The 23,745-nt window shown below is 44.7% G+C and overlaps 1 protein-coding gene and 1 pseudogene across 1 annotated transcript in view; one reads left to right on the top strand and one right to left on the bottom strand.

The window, feature by feature from the left end:
• Positions 1–931: 931 nt before the first annotated feature.
• LOC125168806 (60S ribosomal protein L26-like) lies at positions 932–2,619 on the bottom strand (annotated as a pseudogene).
• Positions 2,620–2,789: 170 nt separating this feature from the next.
• Positions 2,790–23,745, top strand: part of MOK (MOK protein kinase) — a 60,697-nt gene continuing 39,741 nt past the window's right edge. Inside the window, exon 1 of the mRNA XM_047864180.1 lies at positions 2,790–2,961. Coding sequence (XP_047720136.1) covers positions 2,955–2,961 — 7 coding nt within the window. The 5' untranslated portion in view covers positions 2,790–2,954. The remainder of the gene's footprint in view (positions 2,962–23,745) is intronic.

The raw sequence follows: 23,745 nt of genomic DNA, 5'->3' as shown, positions 1-23,745 counted from the left end.
CACATGGACATATAGGAAATTATGTATTTACAGGGTTGATCACTGCAGCAGTGTTTGAAAGATGGGGCTAATAATAATATATTAATGTAAATTATAATTTTGTTAATTAAATATATGTCAAGTATATTTAAAACGTTATTTGAGGAAGAAGAAATAACTTTCTAAACCAAAATGATTTCAGGCCCAAAGACGTGAAAGGAAGATAGGATGGGCAAAGGTGTGGGCCTGAAGATTTCAGGTGGGGGGAGATTGTGTATGGGGTGAGAAATGTGGATTTATCTTACAAATGACAGGCACCTGTAGAGACTTGGTCAGCCTAGGGCTGGAAGGAGGCTGGAACCGGCGAAAGGTAAGGTGGGTAGAAAAAGGAGCAGGGGTGTGCAGGAAACTGAGGTGTCTTGCGGGGCGGGGAGGAAGAGAATATTGAGGGTAGAGTGCACCCGGGCAGGTGGTTTGCCCCCTGCTGAGGTGGGATCCAGAGGGCAGGGGGCAGGTGAAAGTGGCCTAGGCCAACAGTGGAAGCATTCGGGGCTCACGTGCAGTGGCTTAGAGAGGAGAAAGCTGCCAGCCAATGGAGAAGAGATTATGTCCTCAGGGGAGGACAGCAGAAAAGGATTGGGAACCATAAAGAAGTTAAAAATTGCACATTGTTATGTATTGATCTTTTCCTGAGTGGCTTCTTTTTTTTTTTTTCCATTGTAACAGTTTGTGGGTTTTTTTTTTTTTTAATGTTTATTTATTCTTGAGAGACAGAGAGAGAGCACAAGTTGGGGAGGGGCAGAGAGAGAGGGGGACACAGAATCCGAAGCAGGCTCCAGGCTCTGAGCTGTCAGCACAGAGCCCGATGCAGGGCTTGAACGCACAAACTGTGAGATCATGACCTCAGCCAAAGTCGGAGGCTTAACCGACTGAGCCACCCAGGCGCCCCCATAACAGTTTTTATTAAATGTCGTATATAAGATTACTTTGTTCCTGTGTCTTTTTCATTGTTTCTTCCTTATATCTGCCCCTTTCCTTTCCAACTTGGTGAGACGTGGCTTTGCATTCAAGGGTATTTTTGGGTCTTTGTCCAGTTTCAGTCTAGTGATGACCACCTCGCTGGGTGGATGCCCACGTGGACAGTCGTGCCATTTGCCTTCTCTCGCTGTACTAGTTCAGTGTAGATGACGTGAATTTCTTCCTGTAAGCCTGGACGACTTTGCCAATTTGCCGACCTTTGTCGTGTCCTCACCCAACCTGTACTTCATCATCCTTCCGGATGGGCATGGATCCAACGTAGTACTTCTGTCTCAGTTCTTTGGAAAGAGGGGAAGACATAAATTTCCTGCGAATGTGGGAAGGTGCGCTGAAATGCCGGGTATGGTTCTTGCTCCGGTCAGAAGTCACGAACGGATTGAACTTCATTTTGGTTGCAGTCGGCAGGCCAAAGCTCGCCTGCTGCAGTTCCAGCGATGGTAGCAAAGGGGAAGAGATGAATGGCTTCTTAATCTTTGTAGACATCCTGTGTCCATGCAAGTGTGGGGGGCGGGGGAGGGAATTCAGGTATAGATCTTTCTGTGTTGGCACAGTATTTTTGGAGAATTATTTCACATCAGTCCACAATTAAATTATCGATGCCTTATGACCTATCAACTCCAACAGAAACAGGCATATGTGTGCTCAAAGATACACACAAGGGTATTTTCTGAAGTATTGTTCGTAATAGTAAAAATAAGAAACATAAATAGGGAAATGGTTAAAAAATGAGAGTATATCCATACTGTGGAATATTGTGCATCAGTTAAAAAAGCACAGGGGAGCTCTCCATGTCCTAATATTAAAAGATGACTACGGTTTATTAAGTGGGGGAAATAAAAGCAAATTATAGAAGGATACCCATGATTTTCAATTGTGGGGAAAGTCTGTCCAAATTCATGCACAGAAATTCCCAAAAGATGCCACTCAACTGTTGCCAGTGGTTAATTCTGGGGAGGATGGGGAGTGAGAAGGATGTAAATGCTTGGAAGGGATTATTTCAAATTTTACTTGATATATTTCTGTATTTTGGTTCCCTCCCCCCCAAAGGACACGTTTTACTTCTTCAATTTCAAAAAGTAATTGGAAAAAATAGGAATACCTGACCTAAGGGAGTAATTGTGGGGATGAAAAAAGCAAATACATGACAATGAGCTTCATAAAGCGCTACACCGGTACACACAGTTGTTATTTTTAGCGCACTGTGAGTTTCCGGAGGGCTAGTCACCTTTCGGTTATCAAGTCACCCTATTTGCACAGAGTTTATTCACATATTCATTCCTTCAACTTTACACTGCAATATAAGTGTCAGGAAGTCAGGGACCCTGTCCACACTGCCCTCCTTTATAGTCCCAAAGCTTGCAACAGTACCCTGGGCTCAATAAACGCTTGCTGAATAAAAAGAAAAACTTACAAATGAACCTCTGTGTTCCAGACTAGATAGCAGATGATCAAGCGCAGGATGAGACGGCAAGGAACAGGTATCAACTGACAGTTATTTAGCGCGTCCCCAGCCCAGTTCCAGCAATAGGTATCACATGGCTAAATTCTCAGGCAGGCTGGGAATAGCGATCCCGGAAGGTCGCCTACACTCAGAGGCGGAGAATTGCTTACCAAAAGCGGCGAGGGAGGTTGCTTAGCAACCAGACTAAGGAGGCGGGCCGCACTGCGCACGCGTACACTTTGGACCGACCCATGCGGACGTGGTGTTTTGCGCACGCGCGGGAGGCGGCCTCGGGGCGTCCGGGGCCTGATGGTTGCTAGGGTGACAGCGATACAACATGGCGGCCGGATCCTAACGCTCTCTGTCGAGGAGCCAGCGCGGAGGTCCTGGTTCGGGACCCTGCCCCAGAGGAGTGGAAGCCAGGGGGCCTCCCTTTCTGCCCCTTTCTTCTCCGCCCAGTGTCGGCAAGGGCTTGTCGTCGGCTTCCGCATCCAGGATGAAGAGTGAGAGGGGCCGGGGAGGGGCGGGGACGCGAGGGCGAACGGCGGGGGTCGGGGGCTTGGGAGGGCACGAAGGGGCAGGGTCTGGTCACCAGGATGGTGGGTCCACTCGGCAGGCCGGGAAGGCGCAGCGTGTGGGGACCCCGAACCTCCCTGGGCTGTCAGAAGCCGGCGCCCCCGGGGGTTCGAGGCGGGCTTGGGGGCGGTGGGGTCTCAGAGCGATCCCCCCCCCCCCCCCACCAGCCCTCCCAGGCATATTTTGGTGTGGAGGTTATGTAACAAGTTTTGAAGGTTTTGTTGTTGTTGCACGCTGGACTGAAACTGGGATTCTTGAACATTCGGCAGTAAGGTAGTGAGCGGTTACTGTGTGGCTTTCTGCCCTTTAATGACATCGGTTTAGGGGAAAATGAGAGGAAAGATGGGCTATTTTATTTTTTGGGTCAAACAGTAGTGTTTTTACTGGAACTATTTTTATAGGGATTTTGAAACAACCTTTTGGGGAAAGTGTTACTGGAAGTTGGAAAATGAAGTGGTCGTCCTAGAAAATGTAACGGTGAAAATTTTACCTATGCTTGGATTTGTGGATTATGAGTAACTGAACTGCAACCAACTTGGATGGGCTTTTTTTTTTTTTTTTTTTTTTTTACACATTACTGTACAGATCTGTATTTCTGCTAGAGGTATGGAAAAATTCGGACCTCCTTTGCCGTGAAAAGATTTAATTACGTATACTTGCAATGTGAAATTTGCATTGTACCCTAAGTGTCCATTGGTAATTGATTATGGCATAAATTGTGAAACAAAGATATTTAAAATAATTTACCCCATTCATACTTTACAAGACATTCTTATTTTCTTTGGGGCTATTGTTCACAGGTTTTTCTTTTTCATTAATGCACCTAAAGCTGTAGTTAGAACACAAGGCCTACAAAAGGCTTTATTTACATTTTATAGTGTGGACTCATATACACATATTTGTTTCCTTTTTTCCTTCCCAACTATTTACTGTCAGAATTTTGAATCTGTATGAAAGTTGCAAGAATAATTCATTGACTGTTTATAAATCTATCACCTAAATGCACCATTTTGCCTTTTGTGTGCCTGCTTACTTGCACACTCTAAATTATGTACAGTGTTTATTTCGCTGAGCATTTTGAGTTAGTGCACATCAGTCCTTTTCACCACTAATAATTCAGCGGGTATCTACTAAGAACAGTGACATTTTACATAATCACAGTACAAACAGCATCTTGGTATATATAGTACTCTTATCCAATATGCAGCCTATATTTCAAATTTTCCCAGTTATCCCAATAACATCCATTATAGGTGTTTTATTTTTTCTGGCATCTAATCAAAAAGCACAAATCGCATTTTGTTGTCATATCTCTTTGGCCTCCTTTAAACTGGCACACTGTTCTGCCTTCTGTGTCTTTCATGAGATTTTTTTAAGAATTCAGGCCATGGAGTTTGCAGAATGTCCTTCAATTTGGATTTATCTGATTGTTTCCTCATGATTAGCTTTAGCTTAAATATTTTGGTCAAAAATACGTCAGAGGTGAGGTTGTGTCTCTGTCAGTGTGTCTCCAGTTTTGTTGAAGTTAGGTTTGATCATTTGATCATTCCATTTATTCACTTTGGCCTCTTAGACCTTTCCTGCCCCGGTGCTAGAGGTTACCACTCTTACAGTTTCACTTAAGTCTCTCTATGTCTGTTTATATAAATGTGTACCTGTATATGTAATGTAATCTGTATCAGCATATGTAAATGTGTCCATCCCCCCCTTTTGCTTATTTTTAATAAGAATTTATTCTTTTCAAAGTTATTTATTTTGAGAGAGAGAGAGAGCACGCACACAAGTGGGCAAGGGGGACAGATGATCCAAAGCGGGCTCTGTGCTGACAGCAGAGAGCCTGATGCGGGGCTCAAACTCACGAAGCAAACTGTGAGATCATGACCTGAGCCGGGGTCACACACGTAACCAACTGAGACACCCAGGTGCTCTAAGATTTTAGTTTTAAGTAATCTCTATACCCAACGTGGGGCTTGAACTCACAACCCTGAGAACTTACAACCCTGAGTCACAGGCCCTACTGACTGAGCCAGCCAGGTGCCCCTATCCCCCCTTTTTAACGTTAATGCTGGCCTTATATATTGTATACTCTAACAATAAATAACACATATTATACATAAAACATTTTATTTATTTAGTTTTTAAAGTTTATTTATTTTTGAGAGAGAGAGAGAGAGCGAGCACCGGCAGAGAAAGAGAAGGAAGGAGAGAATCCCAAGCAAGCTTCGCACCATCAGTGCAGAGCCTGACACAGGACTTGAACTCACAAACTGTGAGATCATGACCTGGGCTGAAATCAGGAGTTGGATGCTTAACTGACTGAGCCACGCAGGTGCCCCTCATATAAACATTTTATGTATGTAAATACTTGCATTTTTTAAATGTCCTTTAAACCTTTGGGTGTTTGGGGCGCCTGGGTGGCGCAGTCGGTTAAGCGTCCGACTTCAGCCAGGTCACGATCTCACGGTCCGTGAGTTCGAGCCCCGCGTCGGGCTCTGGGCTGATGGCTCAGAGCCTGGAGCCTGTTTCCGATTCTGTGTCTCCCTCTCTCTCTGCCCCTCCCCCGTTCATGCTCTGTCTCTCTCTGTCCCAAAAATAAATAAACGTTGAAAAAAAAAAATTTAATAAAAAAAAAAAAACCTTTGGGTGTTTGTTTTTTGTCTTTTTTTTTTTTTTTTAGTGTAGTGGGTATTATTTGATACGTTCTTTTATTTTTTTTAAATTTTTTTTTCAACGTTTTTTTATTTATTTTTGGGACAGAGAGAGACAGAGCATGAACGGGGGAGGGGCAGAGAGAGAGGGAGACACAGAATCGGAAACAGGCTCCAGGCTCTGAGCCATCAGCCCAGAGCCCGACACGGGGCTCGAACCCACGGACCGCGAGATCGTGACCTGGCTGAAGTCGGACGCTTAACCGACTGCGCCACCCAGGCGCCCCAATACGTTCTTTTAAATGGCCATGTTGGTAGTGTTCAATTAGTTGGTTTAGTGTTACATCTTTATTCTTCTACTTTAAAATCCAGTCTGAGTACTGGTGAAACCTGTTGTCACGTGGGTGTACATCCTGATCAATTCAATGCTTGACAAATATGTAACGATGGAGAAAAAAGATTCCAGAACAGGAAGTCACAGAGACAGAGTCATGGAAGTAGAATGAATAGGAAAAGTGAGTAATGGTGAAATTGGACTCCTAGCCTGGGGTCAGAGTGGGGCCAGGAACGCTAGGTCATCATGTTGGTCTTCATTTTATGGCTTTCTACGTGTATTTTCTACCTTGTTTTCTAGGCAAGGCCCACGTGTTTAGGGATGTATTATTGAGCATTCTGGGAAAGTGGCCTTCTTATTGTTTTGCATCATGTGCAGTTGTAGGGAGCAGGGAGTAACACAGGAAAGTTGTTATGAGCATGGGCTTAAGAGCCAGGCAGACATGGCGGTCTCCCGCAGGTTACTGACCTTTCTTTCTTCATTATTCTGGTTATTTGTTGCTTCCTGACAAATCACCCCAACTCGGTGGCTGGCGATACCAACAAACTCATCTCTCGTGGTCCTGTGGGTGGCCTGGGCTCAGCTAGGCGGGCCTCACTTGGGTCCTCTCCTGCAGCCGCAGCTGGATTGTGGCTGGGGCTGGAGTCCTCTCCGAAGTTTGCCACTCTCGTGTCTGGCGGCTGACGCTGGCTGTCCCCTGGGACCTTCCCGTGGCCTGTCAGCCGGAACGCTACCGCCTCCACGTGCCTTGACCTTCCTCGCGGGGTGGCACTTGGGTTCTGAGGATCAGCGTCCCAAGGGCGCGAGGTGGGAGCAGCATGACCTTCTCTGACCTAGCCTCGGGAATGTCATAGCGTCCCCTCCGCATCCCCTAGAGTTGAGCGTAGAGAACGCAGATCGCACCTCTTGATGGAGGAGTGGCATAGGTACGTACTAAGACGAGCTTGTGGCATGCGCTATCTAGAAGCTCCCACCTTTGGAAAATAAAATCCTCCACACTTAGATGGATAGATTGATGTAGAAGACTTGCATTTTTTTTTTTAATTTTTTTTTTCAACGTTTATTTATTTTTGGGACAGAGAGAGACAGAGCATGAACGGGGGAGGGGCAGAGAGAGAGGGAGACACAGAATCGGAAACAGGCTCCAGGCTCTGAGCCATCAGCCCAGAGCCCGACGCGGGGCTCGAACTCACGGACCGTGAGATCGTGACCTGGCTGAAGTCGGACGCTCAACCGACTGCGCCACCCAGGAGCCCCGAAGACTTGCATTTTAAGTAATCTCTACACCCCGCGTGGGGCTTGAGTTCACGACCCGGAGATCAAGAGTCGTGCACTCCACCCACTGAGCCAACCAGGCGCTCCTCCACACTCCGTCTAGCCTGGTTAGTATAAACCTGTTTGTGCCTGTTTAGCATAAGAATACCTATTTTATAGGGTCATTTCAAAGATTAAATGAGATGGGCTGTGTGAAGCTCACAGCGTAGTGTCTGGTAAGTGATAATTGTAAGTGAGTTCTTATTTGCTCTCCCGGTGGATGAAAGCAGGGGTGTAGAAGAGGAAAGAATGACAGATCCTTGCTTGGAAGGAATTTACTGTTATCTAACGTAGTGCAAGTGCCCATTTTTTTTACTGTCTGAACGTTTCAATGGATTATTCAAAACATACCTATAAAAGGAGAAAAAACCCTATGTGTTCTGAAGGCAGTCACCATTTTCCTACTATATCACAGAGAATTTTTAAAATTATCTGTTGTTATTGCAGACGCTTCGGCTTCGTGTCCCTCATAAATGTATTTTTATAGAACCAAAGTCGCAGGAAACCTCAAATACTCTTGTGTCACTCTCCCTTCCTAGTGCGCCTCTCTAAATAGATGCATCAACTAGGGGCGCCTGGGTGGCTCGGTCGGTTAGGCGTCCGACTTTTGGCTCAGGTCATGATCTCACGGTCCGTGGGTTCGAGCCCCGCGTCGGGCTCTGTGCTGACAGCTCGGAGCCTGGAGCCTGTTTCAGATTCTGTGTCTCCCTCTCTCTGTGACCCTCCCCCGTTCATGCTCTGTCTCTCTCTGTCTCAAAAATAAATAAACGTTAAAATAGATGCATCAACTAGCAACTTTTTATTTATTTTTTCTCTTTAAATTAAAACAAAATTAAGTAAAAGTAATACTGGCTTTGTGATACACCGAAACAGTGAAAGGTTTGAAGTTAGTCTTGGGACCCTCCTCTGCTTGACAGAGTCAGTCCTGGTTAACATTTCCCCAGATGTACTTCCATAAATCTTTGCATATTGTGTGTGTGTGTGTGTGTGTGTGTACATATACAGATACATAGGTGTAAATACATAGATGTATGTATCTGTATATGTATGTGTGAATATGTGTGTGTCTCTTAAACAGATGCCTCACACTATATGGGATTGTAGTAAATATGTTTCAGTGTAGCTTTCTAGGATGATTCTTCAATGACGATGTTTGAACATTGTTTTTTGTTTTTTTTTTGTAATTCTTCATGTTTACCAGTGGCATACATTCCTAGCAGTCGACTTACTGGGTTAAAGGCTGCAATTTGAGTGAAAAATTTTTATGGGTTTATGAATAATTTTATGTCCTTTTGTGTTTTCGTGATGTTCGGTAATTCAGGTCACAGTTTTCTTTACTACACCAAGTAATTAATTGGGTACAGCCCTCTTCCTTGATTCCTGACCTTGTTTTAGTAATTTGGCTTGAGTTACTTAATCTCTCAAAGAGAGTGGAAATTAGAAGCCGAACCCCCTTCCTTCCAACTCTAGTTGAGAGTTGTGCTCCGTAATTAACCTTCCCCAATTCTTTTCATCCCTCCACTGGCGAAGCCCCGTAGCTGATGCCTATCACCTGCCTTGATTAAGATCTTTAGAAGCAGTGCTTAAAATACAAATGTTTGGATTTGAGCATGATGAGTGTCCCTTTTCACAAAAAGTGAATTTGACCTCCACTTTCATGCGTTAAATAGGCTTAAATTCCACTTAAACAAACAAGACTTGGTTTAATAAAAATGAATAGAATCTTAATTAATGCCAACAGCCTCATCTACCTTCCTCTTTCTGCCCTTTCAGGCAGCTATATCAGGTAATTCCTCTTTGTCCTTGAGGCCGGGTGGTTTTGGGGGTTTTTTGGTGACTGTTTATTTTGTCTATTCCCCTTAATGTGGGGCAGGATTTTTTGGTTTTTTTTTTGTTTTTTTTCCTAGCACAGCCCGGTGTTGGGCTTTGTGTATTCTTAATGTCCCTCATCTAAATTAAAGGCCTGTGAAAATACGCCAGATCCTGCTGGAGAGAATAGGAAGATACGTTTCCTAGGTTTTCTTTATTTATTTATTTTTTTCCATAAAGGTGGTTCTCTTTTTTCTCTCCTCTGCGTTTCATTCTTGATTTACACCCAGCCTTTCTATTGAAGGGGTCGTGGGGGAAATAAGTGACCTTTTATCCCCCATGGCCATCTCCGGAGCCTGGATTCTGCTTATCACCTGCTCATCGTGATGGGCTGGAGCCGGCTTGGGATGTTGGCACACGTTCCGAGTTTGTACTTAAGCCACTTTCAAGCAAACAGTTGACTGGTTTTGTTCTGTTCTGTTCTGTTTTAAGTAAGTCTATTTAACCTGTCCGTGATGAAATACAAACTGGAGTTTATCGTGTAAAACTTCCCTTCCCTTCTCAAATCGAATACCTCAGCCTGACTTTAAAGTCACTGGTTTTCTTCCTCCCTCCCGGAAGCTTCCCGTCTGTCTCCCTTTAAACTGCTACTGTAGTCTCAAGACAGTTCGTTTTGAGCTCGTGTTTCTTTTGGCGGTTAGCCGAGTTCCCTGATTTCTGAAAGTTCTCGAGAATGCCCATGCCCGTACACACTTAAATATATATTCACTGTGAACATTGAAAAATATAGAAAAGAATAATGAGGAGAATTAAAGTCATCACTGATCCCACCCAGACACAGGTGCTTTAAAATAGTTGACATATTTATATCCGTTCTTTTTCTTGCATGTATGTGTGTATTTGCACGATGGTTACCATCCTTTCTTCACTTGACACTAAATTATGCCTGAACATTTCCCTATATCATTAAATGTTAGTTGAAAGCATCATTTCTTTTAATGGTTATTTTTGAGAGAGAGAGCATAAGCGGGGGAGGGGCAGAGAGAGAGAGAGGGAGACAGAATCAGAAGCAGGCTCCAGGCTCTGAGGGGTCAGCGCAGAGCCAGACGCGGGGCTCGAACTCATGACCTGAGAGATCATCGCCTGAGCCAGAGTCAAATGCTTAGCTAACTGAGCCACCCAGGCAACCCCAAAGCATCATTTTAGCTTGTGGCTGAAAGTATTATTAGATCATTCCTTGATATTAGATATTTAAGTTTTTAGCATTCTTACTGGTGTGGCACCATGAAGAACATCTCTGTCTATAAATTTTGTGTCTCTGTTGGTACCTTGGGGTAGAATCTGGAAGTGGAATTGCTGAGCCAAAGGATATGGGCTCTTTTCTAATATCTTTTTCCTACTTAAGTAATTTGTGTTTACTGCAGGATATTCACACATACGGAACGATTCCTCAGAAAGTGAGAGTCTGCCACACACCCTTTCCCCAGGAAGCCCGTCGTCTCTGGGCAAGGTAGCAGATGTTCTCGGTGGTCTTGCTGTTCGCATTCCCTTCCCCATTAGTTGTGCCGTCACATGGCCACTGCCCCACCACAGCCTTGTCCCCTGTGTGGAATACACATGTTGCGGACCTCTGCCAGTTTGACAGATGGAACGGTCTCTTATTTAAAAAGGGGGGGTGGGCTCCTGGGGAGTTCAGTCGGTTGGACGTCCGACTCTTGATTTCGGCTCGGGTCATGATCCCAGGGTGTGAGGTCGAGCCCTGCGTCGGGCTCTGCACTGCGCGTGGAGCCTGCTTGAGATTCTCTTTCTCTCTCCCTCTGCCCCTCCCCTGCTCGCTCGCTCGCTGTCTCTGTCTCTCTTTCAAAAAAAAAAAAAAAGGCAGCTCTTTTTGTTTTCCTCTAAGTGTCAATAGTTTTCCCTACTGGCTACTTTTATCCTTTTTTTTTTTTTAATTAAAAAAATTTTTAAATGTATGTTTATTTTTGAGAGAGAGAGAAGGGGAGGGGCAGAGAGAGAGAGAGGGAGACACAGAATCTGAAGCAGGCTCCAGTCTCTGAGCTGTCAGCACAGGGCCCGACTCTGGGCTCAAACTCAAGAACCGCGAGATCATGACCTGAGCCGAAGTTGGACTCTTAACCCACTGAGCCACCGAGGCACCCCGAGCCACTTTTATCTTTTAAGTGAATCATCTTATGCTCTTTTGCCCATTTTCTTTGAAAGATACTAGTATTTTTTTGTAACTTGTCTTTACAATTAAATATATTAGCTATTCTCATATTTGTTGCACGTATTTTCTCAGATCACGGTTTGCCTTTACATTTTGTTAAGTTTTTGACGTAAACGTGTTAAAACATGTGGCTAGGTTCACCTCTATATCTTCCTTCTTTGTCAGTTCATTGAACTTCTGTGTGAAAGTCCCTCCCCTTCTGGAGGGCTGGTAAATACACAGATGCATTTTTTTTTAAGTTTATTTATTTTTGAGAGAGACAGAGCATGAGCGGACGAGGGGCAGAGAGGGGGAGAATCCTGAGCAGTCTCTGCGTGGTCGGTGCGCAGAGCCCAACGTGGGGCTCAAACCCATGAGACCGCGATCTATGTATGACCTGAGCTGAAACCAAGAGTCCGACACTCAACCAACTGAGCCGCCCAGGTGCCCCACAAATGCTTGCTTGCTTGCTTGCTTTTTCTTTCTTTCTGAGAGAGAGCAAGCGAGCACGAGCGGGGAAGAGAGACAGAGGGAGAGAGATGGCCATACCATTTTTCATCCCCATTATCCGCATATGAGAGATCTGTTGAGTCCCCATCTTCATGTGGCACTTGGCACTTCCAGCCTTTTTAATTTTAGCCATTCTGGTGGATGTGCTTGAACAGGTTTTAAGAGCTAGTTGTTGGAGCACCTGGGTGGCTCAGTCTGTGGAGCGGCCAGCTCTTGATTTCAGCTCAGGTCATGAGCTTAAGCCCCCAGTTGGGCTCAGCGTGGAACACGCAGCCTGCCTGGGATTCCTTCTCTCTCTGCCCCTCCCCTGCTTGTGCACGCAACGCTTTCTCTCTCAAACTTAAAACAGAAAAAAAAAAAAAAAAGGAAAAAAAACCCTAGTTATTCCCACTTTGTAAAACAAGCATCTAACGTTGTAAAAGGCACGAAGCTACTGCTCAGTGCAGGTGACACCAGGGAATACCGAGTGACCAGATTGCCTGATGGACTGACTGTATCGGAAATTTGAAAGTTACCAGACGGTACTCGGTGGTTGTGAGGGTTATGGCACTCACAGCTGGAGTTCGTGCTTTCGCTGCCCCTCACACCAAGATTGTGTCCCTATATCATTGGCACCGGGGCTCCCAGACTCTGCCTTTCTCATGGACCTTGTTAGCCAAGCCAGTTATTCTGAAAATGAGCTCTTGCCAAGGTCAGTGCTCTTGTAAGTGCATCAGAGTGACTTCGTCGGCACCTTGTGATAGTGTTCTGCTCATGGGAGACAGCAGGGGCAGTGTGGTCAGGAAAGGGCTTCTGGAGTCAGACTCCCCGGGTTGAAAGCCCTGCCCTACCGCTTACTGATGTGACTTCGGGCAGGCTGCTTGACCTCATTTGTAAGATAGGGCTAATGGGGTGCCCTATTGCGTGGGATTGTTGAGATGATTTCGTGTAAAATGGTGTCTGGCACCTGGTGCTCAGATTTGGTGTTTAATAAACATGAATAAATACCATTCCGTAAAAGGCATCGAGGCTTCTTGGAGAAATGGCTAGTCCTAGGACTGAGACAGGGAGCACGCAAGATTCCGTAGTACCAGAAAGTAAGAAAATACTCAAAAACAAACGGATCCTTTGTTGATGGGGGCGTGTCAAAGGGACCCAGGAACCAGCCGGATGGGCACCCGGTGGTCAAAGCTGGAGCATCTTGAGCAACACAATAAATAGTTTTGGATTCTCCCAAAGTATGAAATAAGTGTTTGTGGGTCCATACTGATATCAAGTATTACCTAAGTAAATGACAACAGACAAGCTCCCATGTGGAAGAAATCCAAATGACTTATGTGGGCGCTCCACCCTCAAGAAGGGGAGCATTATTTCTCACTCAAAGTGTAGGATCTCACGGTGACTTTTCCCAAAGAGTACAGTACAGAGGGGGTGGGGAGAAAGTCACTTTGCCGCGGAGTAACGGACAGACACTACCCCGGCCTGGTGATCCGGGTCAACATCACCGGTGACAGGCCGTGTTGCTAGCATGGGCCCTAGATTGATGTGCTCAAATGGACCACAGCACTTCGATCTTCTTCCCCAAACCCATAACCCAAGTCTAATCAGAAGAAAACAGCAAATTCCGGTGGAAGGTCATGTTACAAAATACCTGACCAGTACTCTTCAAAACTGTCGATGTCACAAGACAAGAAGAGCCTGAGGAACTGTCACAGCCACCAGGGGTCTAAGGAGATACAACTGATGTAAAGTGCTGTCCTAGATGGGATCCTGGACAGAAAGAGGATATGGGGTAAAAGCTAAGGAAATCTGAATAAAGCATGACCTTTAGTTAATCATAATGTATCAATACGGGTTTATTAATTGTGCCAAATGTAAGATGTTAATTATAGGGAAACCGGACATGAAGAATATGGGAATTCTCTTTATCATCTTTACAATTTTTCCATAAATCTAAAATTACTCTGAAGTTAAAAGTTTATTTTTTAAAAGCGGTGCTTGCCATATGGTCAGTGCCACGACCAACATTAGCTATGATCACCTAGCTTGGTTTTGTTTGTTTTTTACGTTTTCTGGGACCTGGTTGTGGGTAAGGCTGAATTTACCTTACGCATCATTCCTTGGCATGTAAGTGGGAGAAACATATTGTAAAAGACAGCTTATTTGAGGACTGTGAAACTTTTAGAAGGTAGTTGAAGGAGCCTTCCGGCCACCTTATCCTTATCTTTTTAATCTCACTGGTGCATGTATACGGATGGCCTGACTTGGGAAAGGAGGTAACCTAAGGGACATCGGGTCTCTCTAAGCGTGATTGCAGATACCTGGCATTTAAAGATGGAGGTGGATAGAAAAGGATTGGTTGACAATTAGCCAATAGTAGTAATTTTGTGATTCGCTGGTCAGTGAAGTTCCCCCTGCAGAGTGTGTCCAGGGGACTCTAGAAATAGTAGATTAAGAGGCATATGAACAGGCATTGTCTCTGTTCATTTGTTGAGTATGTGTAGGGCACAAAGAGAATAGATTGTGGACCTTGCCTTTAAGGAGTCTATGGCCTTCCTGGGAGAAGGTGCAAAGTGGAACATGAGTTCTGGAAGAGAGGACAGGGTGCATACAGAAGGAGGGAAAGACATTTGCTTTGAGGCCCTCCGGGTGGGTCCTGGGAGATCAGAATCTAAAGTACTACGTACTCAATACTATGCACATGTACTTACTAATCTGACCTTTAATATTATCTAAATGTAGGGGTGGCTCTTCCTCTCTCCCTCTCTTTTATAAAAGAAAAGGCCTCAAAATTAGGGACATGGGGGCGTACTGTAAGTCCACAAGGTGAGGGATTGTGTCTTATCGATCTTTGTGTCTGCAGTGCATGGCTGGTGCTAATAAGTCTTGGTTGACATCCACAATGATTTAGTCATACTACCAGGGATGTTTAACTCATTTAGGCCGAAGTGTGGCATACATGGCTTTGGGGCAGGGGGTTCCCAAACCACCCTTAGGTTCTGTGATTTGCTAGGAGGACTCACGGACTCAGGATCTAGTTTTACTCATGGCTGTGATTTCCTGCAACGGGAGGCTATAGAACAAGATTGACAAAGGAAAGAGGGGCATGTGGCAAAGTCTAGAGGAAACAAGGCACAAGCTTCCAAGAGTCCTCTCCTGGTGGAGTCACACAGAACTCGCTTAATCCTCCAGCAGCATGCCGTGACAACAGATGTGAAACATTTTCTATCAAGGAAGCTCATTAGAGACCTAGGGTTTTTACTGGGAGCTGATAATGTAGGCATCCTCTTCCCAGCGCATAACAAAATTCCAGACTCCCAGAAGGAAAGCAGATTCAGCATAAACCAAGTTCATGAACAGTTGAGGCACAGTGAGCCATCGTTTAGAGGCATATCGTTTAGAGAATGTGGGAACTCTCCCGAAATCCAGGTTCCCAGATGGCAGCCAAGGGCCAGCCTTACAAGCAGACCTTTTCTCTTTTTTTTTTCTTTAAGTTTTTAAGTCCGGTTAGTTAAGTGTAATATTAGTTTCAGGTGTACAATATGGTGATTCAACACTTTCATACATCACCTGTGCTCATCACAGGTGCACTCCTTAATCCCCATTCCGTTTTACCCATTCCCCGGCACCCACCTCCCCTCTGATAACCATCAATTTGTTCTCTATAGAGAAGGGTCTGTTTCTTGGTTTGTCTTTCTCTCTTTTCCTTTTGTTCATTTGTTTCTTAAATTCCACCTATGAGTGAAATCATGTGGTATTTATCTATCTCTGAGTGACTTATTTCACTTAGCGTTATATTCTCTAGCTCCATCCACATTGTTGCAAATGACAACATTTCATTCTGTCTTATGGCTGAATAATATTCTGTTACATGTATATATCACCTCTTCTTTATCCTAAATTCATCAATCCGTGGACACTTGGGCCGCTTCCATATCTCGGCTATGGTAAATCATGCTGCTGTAAGCATAGGGGTGCATGTATCCTTTTATTTATTTATTTATTTATTTAAAATGTTTATTTTTGAGAGAGAGAGAGAGAGAGATCAGAAGTGAGGCAGAGAGGGAGACAGAGTATCCTAAGCAGGGTACACAGTGCAAAGCCATGAGATCATGACCTGAGCTGAAATCAAGACTCGGACACTTAGCCATCTGAGCCACCCAGGCTCCCTTCCTTTTAAATTTGTGTTTTTGTATTCTTTGGGTGAACACTCAATAGTGTGATTGCTGGATCGTAGGGTAGCTCTATTTTTAACTTTTTGAGGAACCTGCACACTGTTTTCTAGAGTGGCTGTACCAGTTTGCCTTCCCACCAACAGTGCAGCAGGGTTCCTTTTTCTCCACATCTCCAACACCTGTTGTTTCTTGTGTTGTTGAGTTTAACCATTCTGCCAGGTGTAAAGTGATGTCTCATTGTGGCTTTGATTTATATTTCCCTGGTGATGAATGATGATGAGCATCTTTTCATGTGTCTGTTGGCCATCTGTATGTCTTCTTTGACAAAGTGTCTGTTCATGTCTTCTGCCCATTTTTGTTTTTACTTTTTAAAATATTTATTTATTTTTAAGAAAGAGAAAGGCAGGGAGGGGCAAAGAGAGGTAGACAGAGATTCCCAGGCAGGCCCCACACTGTCAGCACAGAGCTGGATGCGGGGCTCCAACTCACAAATGGTGAGATCATGACCTGAGCCGAAATCAAGAGTCAGATGCTTAGCCAACTGAGCCACCCAGGCACCCGTCTTCTGCCCATTTTTAAATTGAATTATTTGTGTTTTGGGTATTGAATTTTATAAGTCCTTTATATATTTTGGATGTTAACCCATTATTGGATATGTCATTTGCACGTATCTTCAACCCGTTCTGTACATTGCCTTTTCGTTGTTGATTGTTTCCTTTGCTCTGCAGGGCAAGCAAACCTTTCTGAGGAGAGTAATTGTAGGCCTGCCATGTGAATTCTTTTCTGCCCAATAATAGACTGTGTTTCCTTTTAGGGAAATTTATGGGCGTTATGGCCTAGTCTGTCTAAGAGAAAGATTGTGTTCTTAAGCAGCACCTGTTCCTTGACTAGTAAAAGTGGGGCTAGGTAGGTCAGGATGGGCTCTTCCTGCAGGCAGAAGGACGTATTACTCAATGAAAGGATCGGACTGGTTGAATTTTACCACAAAGTTTGGAGGCTCCTCAAGAGATTTGTCAAATTGTTCATATAAAGTTCCAAACTTGGACACAGTAGAGGTAAGCTTACAGGGTCTGTATTTGGGTCAGTTTGCTCTGAAGGAGCTTCTCAGGAGATACTTTTTTTGTCTGGTTCCAGGACTTCGTGGGCAGGTCCCTGTTTCAGAGGGGCCCTGGGGATTAGTTAAGCTGTGGCTGTCCAGCAAGTTACAGCTTCTGTTTTTTGTTGGGAGGAATCTGACACCTCTGTCCTGAAGACTCCACTGGGGACAGTCCCCTGTCTTTTTTTTTTTTAAAGTAGGCTCCACACCCAATGTGGGGCTCGAACTCACAACCCTAACGTCAAGAGTCACATGCTCTACTGACTGAGCCAGCCAGGTGCCCCTGTCCTCTTTCTTTAGCCAACTTCTCTTAGAAGGGCAGTGGGAAGAACTGTAAAAACTGGCAGAATGGTTTTGAAATCCTGCCTTGCTGGGAGCTAGATCAGTTAGTGTTTTTTGTTCAAGGAAGACTTGGACAAAAGGAATTCTAATAACTTAGTTTACAGATCTTCAGTTTGGGGATCTTGAGCAGCCTTAGGGCTGTTAACTGGCATGCTTTGGACATAAACCTGGTTATGTACCCCACCTCCCCTCCCCACTGCCCTTCCTTACCCTGGAGACTCCCCATGTATTTAAGGAATCCTGCAGTCAAACATGGTTCTCCTTACTTAACCCCGCATTTCCTAACTTTCATTGCTCATGAAACCTTCTTTTATGGAATACCCATTAGGATTTGAGAGGTACTCATGTTTTGTGGAACTCAGTTTGGAAAATGCTAGTCTAAAGACAATATCCTCAGGTATTTCTCCCTGCTGTTATGCAGGGAGGCTCTTTGTGGTCTGGTGGCCCACCCTTTTCTTTCTTGTAACGCAGGCCAGTTGTGAGACTTGGCTTCTGTCATGGTCTTTTGCTGCACATTGGCTTTTCGTGTGCAGATTTCCTTATCTACTAATGGAATAGTCTTAATACTAAAATAATAATAGTCCATTGCCCGAAGCTTGCTTTATTTTTGCTGTCGTTTGTTTGTTTCTGCCTTGGTGTAATATAATGCCAGGACCAAGTTGACCCTTGAACTACACAGGTTTGAACTGTGTGGATCCACTTACATATATGAAGTGAACATGCCCATGTAACCTGTGCCAAGATCAGAAACAGCATTACCAGGATCCTGAGAGCTCCCTTGGGTCCATTCCAATCACACCGCCTCCCAAGGGTAACTGCTGTTCTGACTTCTAATGCCACGGATTTGTTTTAACATTTTTATTGAGATATAAAATACATACTATAAAGTTCACACATTTAAAGTGTACAATTCAGGGATGCCTAGGTGGCGCAGTTGGTTAAGTGTCCAACTCTAACTCAAGTCACGATTTCACAGATCACGAGTTCAAGCCCTGCATCGGGCTCTCTGCTGTCAGCACAGAGCCTGCTTCGGATCTTCTGTCCCTCCTGTGTGCACGCATGTGCTTATGTGCTCTCACTCTCTCGAAAATAAATAAATGTTAAAAAAAATAATAAAGGGGCGCCTGGGTGGCGCAGTCGGTTAAGCATCCGACTTCAGCCAGGTCACGATCTCGCGGTCCGTGAGTTCGAGCCCCGCGTCAGGCTCTGGGCTGATGGGTCAGAGCCCGGAGCCTGTTTCTGATTCTGTGTCTCCCTCTCTCTCTGCCCCTCCCCCATTCATGCTCTGTCTCTCTCTGTCCCAAAAATAAATAAACGTTGAAAAAAAAATAAAAAAAATAATAAAGCATACAGTTCGGTGATTTTAGGTTTTTTGTTTTTTACTGAGTTGTGCAACACCCAACATAATAATCTGTTAAAACGTTTTCATCCCCCACCCAAATCTGTACCCTGTGTCTGTGGATTTGTGTATTCTGGCCACTTCATGTAAACGGCCTTTTGTGTCTGGCTTCTCTTATCATATCGTTTTCTAGGTTCGTCCATGATGTAGCTTGTGGCAGGATGTCGTGCCTTTCTGTGGCTGGATCATATTCCGCTGTGTGCATAGATCATATTTTGTGTATCCGTTCTTTAGCCGACAGACATACGAGTGGCTTGCATCTTTGGCTATCACGAACAAGGCTTCCGTGGACATTTGCGTACAGGTTATTATTTGGACCGAATTGTCCATTTCTCTTGAGTGTGAGAATTGCTGGGTCGTGGGGTAACTGTGTAACACCTTGAAGAATTGCCAGCCTGTTTTCCACAGTGCTGAACTGTCCTCCACGGCGGCCGCACCCTTTGACGTTTCCACCAGCAGCGTACCAGAGCTCTGCCTTCTCCACATCCTGACCAACGCTCGTCATTATCTTGCTTTTTGATTCTAGCCATTCTGATGGGTGTGGAATGGCATCTTATGTTCTGTTATGTTGAATTTCCTTGTAAATTTTATTTCGTAGATTGCCATTTGCTTTAAGAGTGTATTAAATAAATGCTTGGTTTTTAATTTATCTATCTATTTATCTATCTATCTATCTATCTATCTGTTTATTTTTAATCTATCGTCCTTAAAGGAACCATGAGGAAAATACAGCATTATCCCTTGAATTATTTTTACAAGCAGAATACAAATAAAGTATAATGTAAAAAGCGTAGGTGGTTCTACAGTGAAAGGTGAGTCTCCTTTCTCCTCCTATCCTCCAGCCGTCTAGACTTCCTCCCCTGTGAGGTCACCACTTGGCACTTTCTTATGTTCCTTCTAGTTCCTTCTATGTATAGATGAGCATCAATATGTCTGCGTGTTTTAGTTTTTCATTGCTGCTGTAACAAACTATCACAAACTCAGTGGCTTAAAACAACACAAATTTATGAGGGTCTGGAGGCCGGAAGTCTGAAGTGAGTCTCACTGAACTAAAATCAAGCTTCTGGAGGCTCTGAAGGAGCACCCGTTTCCTGGCCTTTTCTAGCTTCTAGAGACCACCTGTGTTCCTCAACTCGTCGCCTCTTCCACTTCTTCAAAGTCAGCACTGTCACACCTTCTAGTCTCTGACTCTGTCCCCGTGCCTCCTCCAGCTCACCGCGCTTGTGACTACATTGGGCCCACCTGAGAAGTTTAGGAACCTTTCCTTAAGGTCGGCTCACTGGCAACCTTAACAATTCCTTCTGCAATCTTTAAAATTTTTGTTAAAGTTTATTTATTTTGAGAGAGAGAGCGTGCACACACAGGTGAGAGAGGGGCAGAGAGAGGGAGAGAGAGAATCCCAAGTAGGCGCCACTCTGTCAGCACAGAGCCCAATGTGGGATCGATCCCGAGAACCGTGAGATCGTGACCTGGGCCGAAACCGAGAGCCAGACGCTCAGCGGATGAGCCCCCTCCCCCGCCCGGCGCCCCTCCTCCCGCAACCTGAGCTCCCTCCTGCCACGCAGACCGACGTTCACGGGTCCCAGGGCCACGGACACTGTTGGGGAGCCATTCTGCTGGCACCGTGCGAATACTTCCCTTTCTTTCATTTTGGTTTTTTTTGCAAACGTTAACACAGTTGACGTGTTGTTCCATAATCTGTCTTTTCGTTGACACTCCATCTCCAAAGGTTCTTCCCCGTCACAAGCTACAGAGCTACCTCACTCCTGTTGTCTGCTGTATAACATTCCTGTGTGTGGCTTTTTCGTAATTCATTTAACCATTAAAAAGAGCATTTCCTCAGGTTTTACGTTTTTATGTAGTCAAACATATGCGTCTCTTCAGAGTGACCGCTTACATTGTTATGCTTAGAAAACGTCTTTCCTTTAATGGAAAAAAAACGTTTTCCTTAGATTGAAAAAATATCAGTGTCACCTCACCTGTGTACTCTGGGGCTGCCGCAACAAATTACTGCCAGTTGGGTGGCGTCAATCCAGCAGGAATGTCTTCTCTCCCAGTTCTGGAGCCGGAAGTCTGAAATCAAGGTGTCGGCAGGACCGTGCATCCTCGGGAGGCTGCAGGGGCGGGTCCTCCCTGGCCCCTTCTGGCAGCTTCCAGCAGCTTCCAGAGCTCTGGCTCCGTCTTCGCATGGCCTCCCCTTTTGTGTCTATGTGTGTGTGTGTGTCTCTCTCTCTCTCTCTTTTTTTTATTGTGGTGAAAACAACGACATGAGCTCTACTTTCTTAACACCCTTTTATGTTTATGGTGCTGCAAACTGTGCACCCATTGTTACACAACAATCTCCAGAACCTTTTTATCTTGCATGACTCTGACTCTGTACCCATTGAGTCACAATTCCCCGTTTCTGCCTCCCTCCCGCGCCTGGCCACCACCATTCCGCTCTCTCTGTGTGTCTCTTACAAGTACACTTGCCATTGGATTCAGGGTCCATGTGGATATCCAGGATGTTCCCACGTCAAGACCCTTAACTTAATTACACCTGCAGAGACTTTCCTGTTACTGAGCTAACAGTCGGGGATGGCAGGGGTTGGGATGAGGGCGTGTCTTTCGGGGTCCACCATTCAACTCACTTTGTACTCTTCGTGCTTTGTATCTCCTTCCCTAGAAATCATCTTTGGAAAAGAAATCTTTGTGAGAAGCTTTCGCAGCTGTCTCTTCGGTCGTTCCCTTCAGGAGTTGTTGACCGTCTAACATGCGCACAGGAGTTCTAGGTTCTTATTTCTTCCCGTGGCTGTCAACTACCGTGCAGTATGTGGTAGTTTGAATGGGAATAACATGGTTAGGTGCTGTTCTTGGGGAAAGGCATTTTTTTCCAATTTCTGCAACTATGTAATTACAAATAGGATTTTCTCATTTTGCATGACCTGAAGCTAAGATACTTGAAAACGTACACTGAAATTAATATTTGGAGTAAGATTGAAAAGTAGCATTAAAATCAATATTGCATATATATGAATAATTATACGTAGGAATAATACCACACCAGATACTGCGTATCAGTAAAACCAGTTGTTTATAACAACACTCTAATGAACTGTGAGGCAAAACAGTTTGCCAGCTCCCTGAGCTTCCCAAAAGTTCTTGCAAGACTTATCCATCCTGTGTCTGCTTGTTCAAAAAGTGCTGGGCCAGGGGCGCCTGGGGGGCTCAGTCGGTTGAGTGTCCGACTCTTGATTTCACTCAGGTCATGGTCTCACAGTTTGTGAGTTCGAGCCCTGCATCGGGCTCTGTGCTGCCAGCATGGGGGCTGCTTGGGATTCTCTCCCTCCCTCTTTCTCTCCTTCTCTCTGTCCCTTCCCTGCTTGTTCTCTCTCTCTCTTTCTCTCTCTCCCTCCCTCCCTCTCTCAAAATAAATAAATTAAAAAAGAAAAAAGTGCTTGGCCATTGGCCTGGTTCCTCTCCTGTAAAGCAGCCCATTGCTGTGCAGGTGTCCTCTGGGCCCATCAGGTCACCGCCATGAGACTTCGGGGCAGGGAAACCAACATAAATATGCTGATGCTCCCCTGCCTCGTTGCACCATGAGTCATAAGGTCCTTTGTCTCTGATCCCAAAAGCTGTGTCTTTTGCCAGCACTCGTGACAGTCACAGGCTAACTTCGTAACTTGTGAGTAGGTAAAATCTCAGACAGATACGAACTTGTTCTGAAAATTTGGTGTAGGTTGAATTTTTGTAACTAAAGTCATTGAATATTTATTTAAAAGGTGATTTTTTAAAAAAGTAGTCTCTACACCCAACGTGGGGCTTGAACTCACTACCCCGAGATCAGGAGTTGCAGGCTCTACTGACTAGGCCGGCCAGATGCTCCAAAGAGATGATTTTTTAAGGTGAAATTTCACAAATACAAACTCTCAAGAGTCTATTGTTCTCTTTGTTTTATAAATTGTGATATTTATATATCAAGTATGTTAGGGCAATACTTACTAGGTGCTGTCATGGATAAATAAAAACCCCCAGATCTCAGGGGCTTTATATAAGAAAGTTGTGTTTCCTGTTCATGCGAAGTCCTGTGTGGGTGTTCCCCGTTGGGAGTCTTTCCTGGGGGCTTTTCCATCATCTTTATCTGCTGAGGTTTCCGGGGATCATTTCTGTCCTGGCTAGTCAGGGGCATGAACCTGCCAGGCCACATGGGGGAGGTCTTCTTTTTCCTTTCTTCCCCCTCCCGACTCTCTTTGTGGCACCGCTGCAGCGACCACCACTGCCTCTTTCATACTTTTTTTTTTTTTTTTAGATTTTATTTTTTTTTAAATAATCTCTACATTCAATGCGGTGCTCGAACCCACAGCCCAGAGATCAAGAGTCGCTTGCTCCACTGACTGAGCCAGCCAGGCACTCCTGTTTTCACTTTTTTATTTTTTAATTTTATCTCACTTGTTTATTTCGAGAGAGCCCATGAGTGGGGGAGAGGGGCACAGGGGAGAAACAGAATCTCAAGCAGACTTCACGCTCGGTGCAGAGCCCCACTTGGGGCTCGATCTCACGACCCTGGGATCATGACCTGAGCCGAAATCAGGAGTCGGACACTCAACCACCTGGGCGCCCCTTTGTTTTTTTATTCTCACTTTTTATTATGGAAAATTTCAAGCATGCCAGGAGTAGAGGAAATAATATAGTGAACCCTCATGTGTATCTGTCACCTAGTTTCAACAGTGATAATATTTTGCTGTTGTTACCCCCACCACTTTTTTTTTTTTTCTGGAGCTTTTAGTTTTTATTATTGCTTTTTAATAAAATGGTGCTCTCATTATGGAAAATATCTAACTTAGTGAGACACTTGTAACCTTTCCCCTGAGAGAGAGAGCGAGCCATTAAGTGTATTGTCTTTAAGGAAATCATCTGTGT

The sequence above is a fragment of the Prionailurus viverrinus genome, chromosome B3 (genome assembly GCF_022837055.1).
Source record: "Prionailurus viverrinus isolate Anna chromosome B3, UM_Priviv_1.0, whole genome shotgun sequence".
In the NCBI taxonomy this organism is placed as follows: Eukaryota; Metazoa; Chordata; class Mammalia; order Carnivora; family Felidae; genus Prionailurus; species Prionailurus viverrinus.
The sequence above is the reverse complement of the archived record's forward strand: the minus strand, read 5'-3'. Positions and strand labels throughout refer to the sequence as shown.